At 34.5% G+C, this 13,998-nt stretch overlaps 3 protein-coding genes across 3 annotated transcripts; 2 read left to right on the plus strand and 1 right to left on the minus strand.

Annotated features, from left to right (window-relative positions):
* The first annotated feature begins 262 nt into the window (after nt 1–262).
* On the plus strand, nt 263–10,073 carry LOC116341614 (EF-hand domain-containing protein D2 homolog). The gene is made up of 3 exons (XM_031768785.1): nt 263–782; nt 9,074–9,238; nt 9,377–10,073. The coding sequence occupies exons 1-3, from the start codon at nt 613–615 to the stop codon at nt 9,630–9,632; spliced, it is 591 nt and encodes a 196-aa protein (XP_031624645.1). The 5' UTR covers nt 263–612; the 3' UTR covers nt 9,633–10,073.
* Nucleotides 9,984–12,522, minus strand: LOC116341612 (zinc finger protein 236). Its single transcript, XM_031768783.1, has 3 exons — nt 12,395–12,522; nt 10,655–12,326; nt 9,984–10,585 (listed from the first exon to the last, which is right to left on the minus strand). Exons 1-3 carry the CDS (start codon nt 12,463–12,465, stop codon nt 10,070–10,072), a joined length of 2,259 nt encoding a protein of 752 aa, XP_031624643.1. The 5' UTR covers nt 12,466–12,522; the 3' UTR covers nt 9,984–10,069.
* Nucleotides 12,523–12,670: 148 nt separating this feature from the next.
* LOC116341689 (histidine protein methyltransferase 1 homolog) lies at nt 12,671–13,979 on the plus strand. The gene is made up of 5 exons (XM_031768907.1): nt 12,671–12,808; nt 12,879–13,127; nt 13,192–13,370; nt 13,446–13,692; nt 13,796–13,979. The coding sequence occupies exons 1-5, from the start codon at nt 12,745–12,747 to the stop codon at nt 13,936–13,938; spliced, it is 882 nt and encodes a 293-aa protein (XP_031624767.1). The 5' UTR covers nt 12,671–12,744; the 3' UTR covers nt 13,939–13,979.
* Nucleotides 13,980–13,998: the final 19 nt, after the last annotated feature.

Raw genomic sequence — 13,998 nt, forward strand, 5'->3', positions numbered from 1 at the left:
AAAACATAAAAATTTGAATTCAAATACAAGTGTCAATAATATCTGTTAAGTACAGAATTTCTCCGTTTGTCTTAAGTATTCCAAATATGAATGTTCATTGGATAAACAGAGAGTTCTCCATGCCATCTCCCCTCTTATATACGTTAAGCGCATTACAGTGTTATCTATATGTGGCTGTGTGTATGACAGTCGAAAGTAAAACGATAGGAGAAAAGTGGCGAAATGAACCGATTGGATGTATCGCATGTGTGGTGCTGAGGTTGTTGCAGTTATCGTTCAAACGTTGAAGTGTATAGTTCTGTTTTCATTGTTTCAAACTGGCAACGGATTTATAAGTTTAAAAGCGAAATTGTGCGCACAACACCGAAGAAGAAAAAAAGTAACAACATCACATCGAAATCAATAGCAGCTCAAATAATAGCCGCTCAATTTATTTTTATCATAAACATATTTCGTGCATGCTGTTGATGCGAACATTGCATTTCACTTTTTAAAGAGAAAAAAAAACACAGTTTAACGATTGAGTATCGCATAAATTTTCGTGGCCGTAATTCACGTGCAATTATTTAATCGAAGAAAGAAAAAGTCAAGAGAAAAAGCAACAGCAAAAAGATGTCGGCCGATTCGGAATTGACTTCGATTTTAAATCGACGTCAACAAATCAACGATGCACTGGAAAATGGTGAAACAGTTAAGCAAACATTTCGTCCGGGCAATATTTACACTGAATTCCATGAATTCTCGCGCAAAGAGATCAAAGATTATCAACTCACATTCAATAAGTAAGTTTTTGCTTTTTTTTATCAATCATTTCATCGATCAAAAATCATTATCGTTTGATTTGCAATTCAAATATTTTCTGCGAAATCGAATAGAAATCAGCATAGGGAATTGAGCAATTCAAGAATCAGCATTATTTTTGTGTGTATTCTATTTCACTTGTTTATTAGTGTGCACAAAAAAATAGAAAATTTGCCCACCAAATGTGATGATGTCGTTTTCTACCTTGCAGTACCTTGCAGCAGCAGCAGCAGTAGCGCTCTCGATTGTTGTCGCATCACGTTATCTTACCATAATTTGTCTTGGAAGTGCATACAAACATATATTTATCTGTTTGTCGTGTCTGCACTCTGCACACATCCGTTCACGGTGAGGCAAAATTCAAGACGACGGTCCGACACAGCAAATTAAGAAATAAATGCAAAAGATGTTTATCAACATCAAACCCAAGTTGAGAGAACGCAATAACAGTTCATACATGTTTGGTGCATAAGAATGTTTCACATCATTCTGTACAGCGATTCGATACGCATTTATCGATTTTTTTTCCCTTACAATGTGCTTTCGTGTTTATTTTCATCAGTTTATTCTCACTCTCTTCTCGCGAACTTCTTTGCTCTCTCCTTGATTCAAGATTCTACACTGTCAAGACACGATGATTATGCGTATGCGCTATATTTCTATCCTTGAACCTTGACCTTCTACGTGTTGAACGATTAGAATATTTTCGAATATCTCCACACTGGAAACAAAAATGTTTTCACGTAACCATCGGTTGTGATTTTAACTCTATGCTAATTTTCATGCAAATTCAATTATTTTTGAATAAATTTTGACTTCGCTGTTTAACATTGTACTATATTCAAGCATAGAACGGGGCAAAATGGAGAAAATAAGATTTTATTCTTTTATCATTTTAATAACTATAAATAAAATCAGTGCGATGCGTCATTCATATTGGAAATTACTTTAGTCAACAATTAAATTAATCATCGTGGCAACTACTATTCTTATGCGGTTGTTAGAAATTTTCCCCAATTGAATGGCTGCTTGAATTGTATGGGTTCAATGACGTCAATTGTCTATCATCATATAATGGCTCAAGTCATGATATTAGCTCAAGTTTAGCTCAATGTTTCTTTCAATAATTACGAACGATATTCTCCATATGACTACAGTCACTTACATAACATTCATTCACTCTATGAAAACTGAAAAAACAAATCATCAAAATTTTTATAGTTCTTTATATTCACTCCAAATAAAAAAGAGCAAAACCATTCAAAATGTGATATTTCTCATTATAACCAGTGAGCGATAACAAATTCCATCATCGTCTTTGTCACGTGAATACCGTTAGCACTGTGATACAATATATACAAAATGTGCTGAATAAAAAACACAACAAGCGAAATATTGTGATACGGATAGGGGCCGAGATACGATTAATAATTGATGAACATAGCAAAATCCGAAATGAAAATTAGGCCACATTTTGTTCCCATCTCATTGATTTTTGCTGGCTTATTTTCTTTTGTGTACGCTACCGTTTTTGTTTATATTATGTTTTTAAAAGCAAACATGCATACCACAGCGTATGAATTCATTGAGTGACCGAACATTTTAAATATTTCTCGTCATGGGTTTTTTATGTCGCATTCGTTCAGCGAATTAAATTTTATTCTGAACCAATTCAACATGTTCTGAATACCATCGAAAATTTCGGTTCGAAAAAAGAGCAGCGAATATTTGAAAAGTGAAAAAACAAATACATCGGTTAAAACTGTACGATTTTCACTTTCATCGATTGCATGTCGCATTTTGCATAAATCGTTAGCGAATAAACAGTTCGGTTATTCTTGCCAATGCACAGGCAGAAAGTAAAAAAAACTGTGGTTCAAGAAACGGGGCAATAAAGCAAGTGTATTCAAGAAAATTACATATTTTCCACAGCTGTTACCATTCATTTTCCGCATGTACAATTTACTTGTTTTTTAAAAAAATGTGCTTTCGGCACAACGCCTTTCGATGAAAACCAAATGTTGCATAACTTCACTGCAACGAATGAACCACAGACACACACATGTTTTCGGAATTTGACCGTTGGTTTTCATGCTCACTGCACACATGCATGTCTGATCCATTTGGTCAGAGTTATATTGATTTTGCATTACCTCTTTTTCAAAGAATGCCACACTGAACAAAAAAAATGAAATATAAAATGCCTATTTAAATGGGTCGAATGGTTTGAAATAATAATTGTAAATTAACGAGCGTAAATCGGTGAACATGTAGGTAATTGTATCGATAAGAACACCGATTCATGCGCTTATCATTGTTAACAGACACGTATGAATGAAACAGCTAATTCTATATAGACGGCGCTAAATCCGAGGTGTTTCATATGGAATAATCCGTTCGGTATAACGAGATAACAAATAAGAATGGGATGTAACTCAATGTAATAGTTCCGAGCACGTGCACAAGATTACGTTCAATTTGTATAGACATGAAGTGGCGTTAAAGCCAACAACACTGCGTTGTCGTATTGATTTTTTTCTTTGACTTCATTATTTATTCTGTGTACGCTCATTCTCTATGCAATAGGAGGTGAAAACCTCTTATGCTGTAGTACAGGATTTGGGCATGAGCATAGCGGAAATTTAGAACAAATATATCGTTGATTTTTCATCGCATTGTTTATCTCATGCGCTCACCACTGCGGTTTTCACATAAAAATATCACACATCGCTGTGTGAGGCCGATATTCTCTTTCACACACAAATTCCGGCTCGGAAAAAGAGTCGAAACGCGGGCCTCTTGAAATATTTTTTTGTCTTTGCGCACAGAATTTAAAAAAAAATAATCAGTATACAAATATCGGTCCGATGAACAATATGACGTGGATGTGGAGATTTGTGTGAAAAGTCCCGCATTTTGTTTCCTCTTAACAGATTAATCTATATCACCCAGATGTAAAGTAGTCGACAGCATTGAGAGTTAAAAACAAACACACTTCATTGCAATGAGTGCATCTCTATGTGACTCAGATGTGTGTATAGGGGTCAAGAATCTTAAAACAGCGAGAACACCAAAGTGGCTTCACAGTGAGCTCTCTGAATAATATATTCTATAGTATAGAATCTATGCAAGAAAAAAGCGAGAAAATAATCATAATCGTAATCGCCAACGAATAATTGTGAGAAGCCAGCACATATATAGCCACAGACACAGAGAGAATGGCAATTGTTATCAAACAAAGCGCATGTAAACAATTAAGTTAAATTTCTTTCAAAGAAATCGTTTGCTCTGTTTGTCGTCGGTTTCTTTGTGCTATTCACAGTTGCTGTTTGCATGTCTCTTTTCACATGCAAACAAATATCGTCAACTTAGACACTGGCTTCCCTTCTAACTTTCCGACCGAAAAAAAAATTCTATGTTTACAAAGAGTCTGTGGCGATTCGATGTTGCAACCGCAACGATATTTATTTGATACAATTTTTTGAAGCTAAAGTTGTCAGCTATAACATGCATTACAAGTTGCTAACACATGTTTTATGGTTTTATTGCTCAAAAGACGCAATGCTATTTAAAATCTCCAATTTCTTATCGTGAATTCCTTGAACGAATGATGAATTCTAATTGTTTTAACAATGACTCACTTTGCACTTAATCATCAATGCATGCTCGATATATTCGTCAGAAGCGTTCGTACTTGGTGAAAACCTGAAATAAACAATAAAAAAAACAATGTGCCCTTGTGTGTGTGTGTGTGTGTCGCATATCTGATTTACACCATACTTTATCCAATAAAGCGTATCGAATATGTTTACTAAGTCTCTGCACAAACGAATGGTTTTCTATAGAAAAAGAAACTCTTATCAAATGAACGTGTTTTGTAATAAAGTAACGTATGGGCTATAAACACAAAATCGAGAGGGATATTCCATAATGGTAATTTGTAAGCGACGCAAATTGTAAAGCTATTAACGTATTCGTAGTTAAAAAAAAAGACATATTTTCATTTGCTGATGCTTTATGGACACTTAAAACATGCTTTCATTCAAGTTTCAAATACAAAATATAATAGAATATTGAAATCGAGTGGTCGTACACACCAAGACACCGAAGTAACTCCGTATATATGTCAATTTAACAGAAGTTATTCGCATGTTATTAATTAACCTGCACCTGTTGAACCATAGATTCCGATAATTCTCGAAATAGTTTCAACGTCGTCCAATCCAGAAAACTCTGTGTATTATTGATTGAATCGTGCTCTCATTCAACGTAAATGGGCATTTTTATAAATAGTATTTAAAAAAGATATGAAATTTGTTGGCAGTTTTTTCTTTCACCTGATTTTCAGCCCCAGTTAACACGCTTATTTACATTATCATCGTCGATATAGAAATAAAATGGAGCTAGAAGAGAGAGAAAAAGATTGGAAAATGAATCATTGATTTGGTTTAATGTTGAGTTCGTAGAAATAAAAGCGTAATTTATTAGCAACAATTGCTCGTTTAATTGCTTGCTAAATATACATTCAAAACAATAACACATTTTAAATGCATGCATAAAAGTAAGCGATTGCAATTGAACATTCTTTCACGTTGATTGCATTGTATTCATCTTCATTTGACGCAAAGTGACGCCGTAAATGTGGACAACAAATGAACGCTGAAATAAATATTTTTCGAGAAACAAAAAGCGATCGCGTTGAATGAAAAAGACGCGCAAGAGACACCAGGCGCTCAATTGTTTCACTTTCACATATGTATTTATGGGTAAATTTCATCTGACACACAGACAGACCAACGGTGAATAAAAAAAAATAACACGTACACATACTCCACGAACACAATGCCATCGACACAGAGAAAGAGAGTTAAAATGGGTGAATGTATCACATGAAATTTTTGCAGCATTCCACATGCAACACCTTACTTCCGAATCACAATTAATTCAAACCGTTTCCCAAGCAAAAACGAAACAACGCAAATATTTATCACATTTTCAACGAAGAAATGCACCAAACAAGATCAAGATTTTCACAAGTGGAAACGAAATGTTTCACGTTATTCAAATTGGATTTCCTTTTGAACTAATTTCGAGTTAATTGAAATGACTGCTTGTTTACTAAGTATTTTTTTGCCGTTTTTTGCCTTTTTTTCTTTGTTGAAGTGCACGTATGCACCAAACACAGCAAAAATATGTTTGAAAAATATCACTCGACGTCTCATGACTTCAATTCAATATTTTATCTTAGAACCCGAACAGTTTGCGATTATTTCATAAAAATAAACAACTGCTCGAACCGTATGTTTCTATTTACGGATAAAAGTTATCTAAACTATGATAAATCAGGAACTTGAACATTATTTTCTTTTCCATTTGTATTGGCAATTTTCAATTGCGATAAATTTCTATTTTCATAAAGACGTTCTTCCTTTTTTGATACATTGGCAATTGAGAAATTGTTTTGCTGCATATGTTCGAATGAAAGCAAAAAAAAAATTCCATCACTATATTCGGATCTTTTACAATCATACTATAATTTTGGTTCGAAATAGGAAAAAACCGGCATGATCATTGAACTCTGTACAACAACAACAAAACCAAGAAGAAACAAATTCACTTGATCAACTCGGAGAGTGAATCGCGTCTATTTTTTCACTTGCACACGGCACATACGTTTGTGATCTTTGTGTGGGTTTTATTTTGGACATTGATTTGTTTACCCAACATGTATCCGTATACGTGCCACATCCTCGTTAAATGTAAATATTGTGTAAATATCATACGAAAATAGACTTTTAAAACATAAATCACGGCAATTGCACTACACGTCTAATTCCATTCAAACGATTGCGGCGTAAAAACAGCGATTAAAAACGAACTCTTTTTCTTCGATGCATTAATCGTTTTATCGTTTCATCAAATTATGTTTGATGTGTGACACATCAAACGATCAAAATTCATTTAGAAAATAATAAATGACATGGTTTATTGCTGTGGCAGTTAATTGATTCGCGTTTTTATGCATCAGCTTTAAATAAATCTTGAATGAAAGTGAATCCATTATTGCGGTTCCGTGAAATTTGAACTTTTTCTTTATGGATCCTCTTACTGTGTGACACATATTTTAGATGTGTTTACTTAGCGAAAGTGATTCTGTATGATTCAACTGATAAAAGCAAAGTTTTCGAATGTAAAATTCAATAGTCCCATGAACTGACGATGATAAGAAAATGATTTTGTTGCGAACAAACAAAAAAAAATCGATTTAAATAGATATTCATCGTAACTGATCGCGTTTAAAACGGCAAACATTTACTAATTCACACTTTTGTTGATATACTGTCATTTGATATCTGTTACTTTTGATATGGTCTCATTAACGTCAATACTTTCATTTACAAACACAAAAAAATAATACTTTGACTTATTACAAATTGTTACTGTTGGCTGATTATGCGTAGATAAGTGTTATGTAAAAACCGTAATTCAGAAGCGACAATCAATCATTGTAATTGTGGTATGGTTTGCTCTCGATTTCAATGCGCCAGATTATGTTCCCGTCACTTTGTCAAGCGCGTGTGTTGATATGAAAAAAAAAACACAAACGAAGCAACTTTGTAACAGTGACAGATTTATTTCTACTCAAATTGAAGAAAAAAAAACGGTTCATATTTCTCCTTCTTTATAGTGAACATCAAATGAGAAACACTTTCATGTGATTTCATACGAAGACTATCGTTTGTTTAACCATGCAGAAATTACTCATAATTGTGAGTGCTGAAATTGCGTGCGCTGCAATTCACATTTGATTTCAGATTTGCTGAACTAAATATAGTTTCTCTGAATGAGCACACATTCTGAGTAAACTATCTATTCTCTGGCCATTTATGGCGATTTTAAAACAGTCATAATAATATTGTTTCCGAGCATTTGTTTAAAATCTTAAGTTTATCAATGGACTTTGAATGAAGTTTGAGTCATCAGTTAAGTGAACTGTAGCATTGTCAAAACCAGTTAACAGTATGAATATACCCGATTGAATGCTCACAACAGATTGGAGTTGCTAATCAACATTAATAAAAACACTATACAAAAAAAACGACCGAATGAATCATATACGCATATTATTTCGCATTTTTGTCGATTTTGAATCAAATTGACTCAATCAACCCGCTCCAATCATTTCGAATAAAAACAGGAAACTCATAATGTACACTGTGGCCAGCTCTCTTGTTTTTCATTACAGCTTGGGTTTTTATTAATTTTGGAAATTGGCAGACCGAGTGACGCGATGAGTTATAATGTGGTGTGTTTCAGATGTGAACGCACTTTCATTATCTTATATAGTCACGAAAGGACCCTTTACATACTACACACATACGCAGTACGCAGTATATGGTGTTGTTTATTTTTAACGCAATTGAACTTTACAATGCGATATATTCCAACGGTCACTGATATGCAGTACCAATGGTGCCATTACAAAAAAATGCCGTACACAGAAGGTACATTTGCATTGGAACAAGTTGAATTTTAAGGCGATTACCCTTTTATTTAAATCTCCCTATTCACATTATTGCATACGGATATACAACAATTCTACATTATTTGTCCAATGCTTGCAATATATATCAGCGAATCGGAGCAATGAACGACTGACCATCAAATAAATTAACGAGTCCGTAGGGAATTTGTCAAATGAAAAAAAAAACGAGCGTTTTACATTAAACGGTGTAGTTTGGCATAAATTTCATTTCGACCTCTGAAAGTGTACATAGTATTGGCGGCGACTAAAATCAGACATCTGGGCTCCAGAAATGTCATTGCCATTTTCATTTCCTGTCGATTGCATCGATCTAATAAAGTTGTGAACACCATAAAAACACATTTTACTACCATGCCACAAACTATTTAATGACAGTATGTAGACTTAAAAAAAAGCATTTTCATATTAAATCAACAGCGTCAAACCTCAAAATTCATAAAATTCTTTGTTTTCGCATCAATAAAATCAATTTTTGATAAATCCAAAAACAAACTCAAACTTCTATGCAAAACTAACAATATTTTTCCATTGTGTTAATATGAGTAAAAATGTTGTATTATAAAAGATATACGATAAAACCGCATACATTGTTATTCAGAAGAATGACAACGATTCTCTACGTTGAATTGAACATTTTTGTCACTCTCTGTTTGTTTACTCGATTTTATTGTTTATTTGCGGTGACAGCTTACGTGACGGAATTTTGCTTTTTTTTTTCAATTCTAGATACGATGTTGGTAACGATGGTTTCTTGGATTTAGCCGAATTGAAAGTGATGATGGAAAAATTGTCAGCACCGCAAACACATCTTGGATTGAAAGCAATGATTGCCGAAGTCGATGAAGATCAAGATGGAAAGATTTCGTTCCGCGAATTCTTGCTGATTTACAGGTAAATTTGATTTCTCTTTTTATTTTTGAATTTTGTCCTTGGAAATAATAAAATTTAATGACGTAACCGTAACAAAAAAAAAAAAAAACATTTCGCACAAAATTGCTGATAATTTCGTTCAATTTTTATTCCAAACAGAAAAGCCAAAGCTGGTGACTTGGATTCTGGTTCGGGTTTGAGTGAATTGGCGCGTCTAACCGAAATCGACGTAGACGAAGTGGGTGTGGTTGGCGCCAAAAGTTTCTTCGAAGCAAAAATTCAAGAGCAACTTCTTACCAATAAATTCGCAGACGAAATCCGCCAAGAGCAAGAGGAACGAAAACGTGCCGATGAAGAGAAAGTAATACGTCGCACACAGTTCCAACAGCGTGCCGCCATTTTTCAACAAAATTAGTATTCGATTGTTTGAGAAAGATTTTCATGATTAATTTTTTGCGAATATATTGAAATATTTTATGTTTGTCGATCTGATTTTCGTTTCTCAGTGTAATCTTTTTTGAGATTTTTTTTGTTGCCCATGCAAACCGTTTTTTTGCGTTCGTTTTAAGAATTCTTCTGAATTATATATGTAAATTAAATTCAAACATCATCGTAGCAAATGTAAGATTTTAACAGTAGTATGCTTTAAGCTAGTCGAAAACAAACAAAAAAAAACAAACAAAAAATTGTATAAAACAAAAATAATTTAGTTATATTGTTTATTGCATCTTGATGTATTTTAATTGTAAAAATGAAAGAAAGAGAAAAATAAGTGAAAAATTGTTCCCATCAAATGCTGTTTTGTATTTGCAAAATCAATAAAAATTGTACCCGTTATTGAAATGAAATCATTTAATCAATGCTGTTTTGTATAATTTTGAAGGAATTTTGATTCTTAAGCCTTGAATGGCGACATCGTTGCATATCACCCTTTAGAGCATATTCGTGTCCACAGACCGGACATGAGAATGGTTTGATTTTATAGTGATATCCGCTAATGTGTTGCTTTAGACCCGATATCCCTTTAAATGTTTTTGGGCACAAAGAGCAGTTGAATTTGCGTTCCGAATCATGCTCCGCTTTATGTTGTCGCAATTCAATAAATGACCCAAACGGTAGGCCACATGTATCGCATGCAAATTTGCCATTTAGAGAACTCTTCTGATTGTCATTGGATGGTGCTAGTTTGGTATCATTTAGAAATATAAATTTATTGTCATCTATGATGAATTTAAAGCTTTGTTTTAGCGCAGAATCATCGCTGCCGCCAATGTTGAGTACAATCGGTTGTACATCAATCAGATCAGTTTGAATATCTGCGTTTTCTGCTATTTCAGATGTTTCGTTGGCATTCCTGGGGTCTTTGTGCTGATTTTAAAAGAGAAGAAAAAACCAAATTTACATTGATCTGCAATGGTGCAAAAACTATCTACTTACAACAAGACTCTTTTGCCACGATAAACCCCGTTCAGAGCACTCATGTTTTTGGTCCGTATACGGCTCTTTCTTAGCTTGTTGCTGCTGCTGTTGATCATGCAATAATTCCGATTGTTTACCCGTGCAATTGGTCAGATGTTTCTTCATAACCGCAAGATTGGATTGGCTCTTGCCACAATGCCTGCATGAAAAGCAAAAATCTTTCGATTCACACGTACAAAGTCGTTCATGAAACCGTAGCGCCGATTGCGTGTGAAATTTGTGTTTGCATTGTTTGCACTGATAGAATCGTGTGTGTACTTTTCTCTTGTGAATCAAATAGTCATAGCTCGACTTAAATTCAGCACTACAAATCGTACAGATTTTATGTTTCAATGGATGTAATTTGACTGTGTGCTCGTCGAGCAATTGCTGTGACACAAATGATTGATTGCATTTTATGCATTCAAAAATGTTCACATTTGCTTCAAAATACGCGCCATGATTCTCGTCATAGTCGTTGTAATCGTATCCATTTTGTGACGTCTCATTATATGAGTCAATAATTTCTTGTTTTAAATTGCACGATGTGTTTGTGGCTCGTTTTGCGTACGCATGCTCAAATTCAAGTCGTTCTCGATCATCAAAGTTTCCTTCCGGCTTTGGTTTTCTCAGTTCAATGTTTGTTGCATTTTCATCTTCTGCCAAGTCAATAAAACTGATTGGATTGTTCAATGTGATTACTTCCATAATTTCGCAATTATTTCCTTGTTCTCGATCACGATCAGTGCTATGGTCCACACTCAAGCATTCATGCGACCGAAATTCATGGTTATTCACAAAAATCCGATCACATTCTTGACAATATGTCGAATTGAACTCGGATTTCGGCATACTAATATCCTCCTGTTGCACAACACCTTTTATCTTATTCGATTCAGCAAATGGATTTGGACACAATGTGGGTGAAACATTTGGAACTTGTACTGTGTACGGTCGTCTACTTGAACTTTCGACATTTTCCTGTTTCACATTGATCGGCTCTTGTTTGATAAATAGTATTGGTGTTGATGATTTTATACCGCTATTTATTCGATTGCCATCGATTCGACTATTTTTCTCAGCGACTGTGTTATTGTCAATGTTTTCACTCAAGTCCCTTTGGTACGATAGAACTTTATCGATAAACTCTGAACATTGCTTCAATTGAGCCACACAATCGGTACAAATCGTTCGTGACTGATCTGCAAAGCTATAAGTGTTTAGTGAAGGCAAACATTTTTGACACATCAAAATGATCGATGGATCTTCCAGCGACCGCAATGGATTACAAGTTAGATTATCGGCACGGTCTCCGCACAATCGACACAACTCAATGGCATCCGATGCAGCCTTACTGTCATCAAATGTCCCGCCTGACACTCCGTACTCATCGTGTTCCGATTGAACTGTTCGTGTTTCGTCTGGCGAATCACTCGAAATGTGATAGGTCTCATATGATATGTTACTTTTTTCCGGCAATATTGTCGGAATGGCTTCTTTTTTCAAACACTTTCGCGATAGATATTCTCTGAAGCAGGAGCTCTGAAAATGACGACTGCAAATTGAATTCCAACGCGAGGGCATCCATGATGAACCGCGATTTGTGAATTGAATCCATTTAGCCAGAACCTTTGGATTCTTCAGTGGATATCTGGAAAATTTCAAAGAATTCCAATAAAAAAATCATTTGCAAATATTGTGTAAAAACAATTTGTTTACTTGTGGAATGAAACATTCTCTGAATGTGAATATTTCAGCTCACAACTCGATACAGCACAAAATGACGGCATTTTCCATTGAATTTCAATAAAAATTTCGTAGAAATTTACTTTTCTCCACAAAAAAATTTGCTATCATCAAATACAAAAAAAAAAAATTAATTAAAAAACAAAGCTAAATGTTACAAATGTTTATATTTTGGTTTTTCTTGAACTGTCAAACGGAGAATTACGTATTTTGACATTTCGATTCCAGTTCAGTGGATCTGTCATGCACACATATGAAAAATCACATGTGAACACGGCTGTATATTATTGTGATTTGATTGTCGCGGTCTTTGGGTTGGAATTATGTTTAAATTCAATTTTATTACAGACAATGACGACAAGGAGAAACCAAAAAACGACGTGACAGGTCAGTGAATAATGCCGGAAAACTATAATTTAAAAAAAAGCCACACTAAGAAATAGCATTCTTTTTACAGAGACAAAAGCTGAACCGAAATCCGTAAGCAAACATGACGAATGCCATGAAATATTTCCATCAAAAAAGCAAGCCGAATGTGACTATTTTGCACCGAATTTAGTTAGAACTTTAAAATGCATTACATTTCCCAAGCACAATGTCTATCATGTGCCAATTGAGGATATAATCAGCAAGTTGGTCAATGAATTCGATGATATAGGCTGTGCCGAACAGAATCATTCTGATTTAATTGCAGGCATCTATGAAGGTATAATGTGGTTTACCTCGGTAATAGTGTTTTCGAGACAATAACTCAAATATGAAATTTAAAGGCGGTGCCAAAGTATGGGAATGCACAGAGACAGTAGGTGACTATTTAACACGACCAGATGGAACACAGTGTTTGATTGATCAATTCGAAGATAGTACGGTGCTGGACTTGGGTTGTGGTGCTGGAATTCTTGGAATATTGGTATTACAAGCTGGTGCCACAGTTCATTTTCAAGACTATGTAAGATTTTACTGCTCTTTTTGGCTTAGATTTGTTTCCTCAATAAAACTATGTTAAATCCACCTCTATCCACAGAATAAAACGGTGCTAGAGCACATCACCATACCGAATGTACTTGTGAATACAAAGTCCATAGAGAAGCTCAAAGAACGATGCAGATTCTACTCTGGTGACTGGTCAAATTATACGGAGAACACAGAAGATGGAAAGAAATTCGATTTCATTTTGACGTCAGAGACTATTTACAATGCTGCCAATTATGAAAAACTGATAAATGTCATAAAAACTAAACTAAAACCGGACGGAGCATGTTATTTGGCAGGTGAGTTTGATGGGAAATATTTTAATCGAAGAGGATATATCCCATAGTGGCTTCAAATCTGCAGGATGCTTGTAAACTAAATGATTTTTCTTCTTACTTTCAGCAAAACTACATTATTTCGGAGTTGGTGGTAGTTTACGGGAGTTCGAACAAACACTTCTAAAAACTGATATTTTTAAGTCGGAAACTGTATTCACGTGTAATGATAATATTGCAAGGGAAATTTTAAAAATAACTTTTAAATGATTGAGAGAAAATTTTAAAATACATATGACTTATATTGCGAAGTTCGTATAATTTTTTTCT

Source organism: Contarinia nasturtii, unplaced genomic scaffold (genome assembly GCF_009176525.2).
Source record: "Contarinia nasturtii isolate CC-2019 unplaced genomic scaffold, AAFC_CNas_1.1 Cnas_scaffold_745, whole genome shotgun sequence".
In the NCBI taxonomy this organism is placed as follows: Eukaryota; Metazoa; Arthropoda; class Insecta; order Diptera; family Cecidomyiidae; genus Contarinia; species Contarinia nasturtii.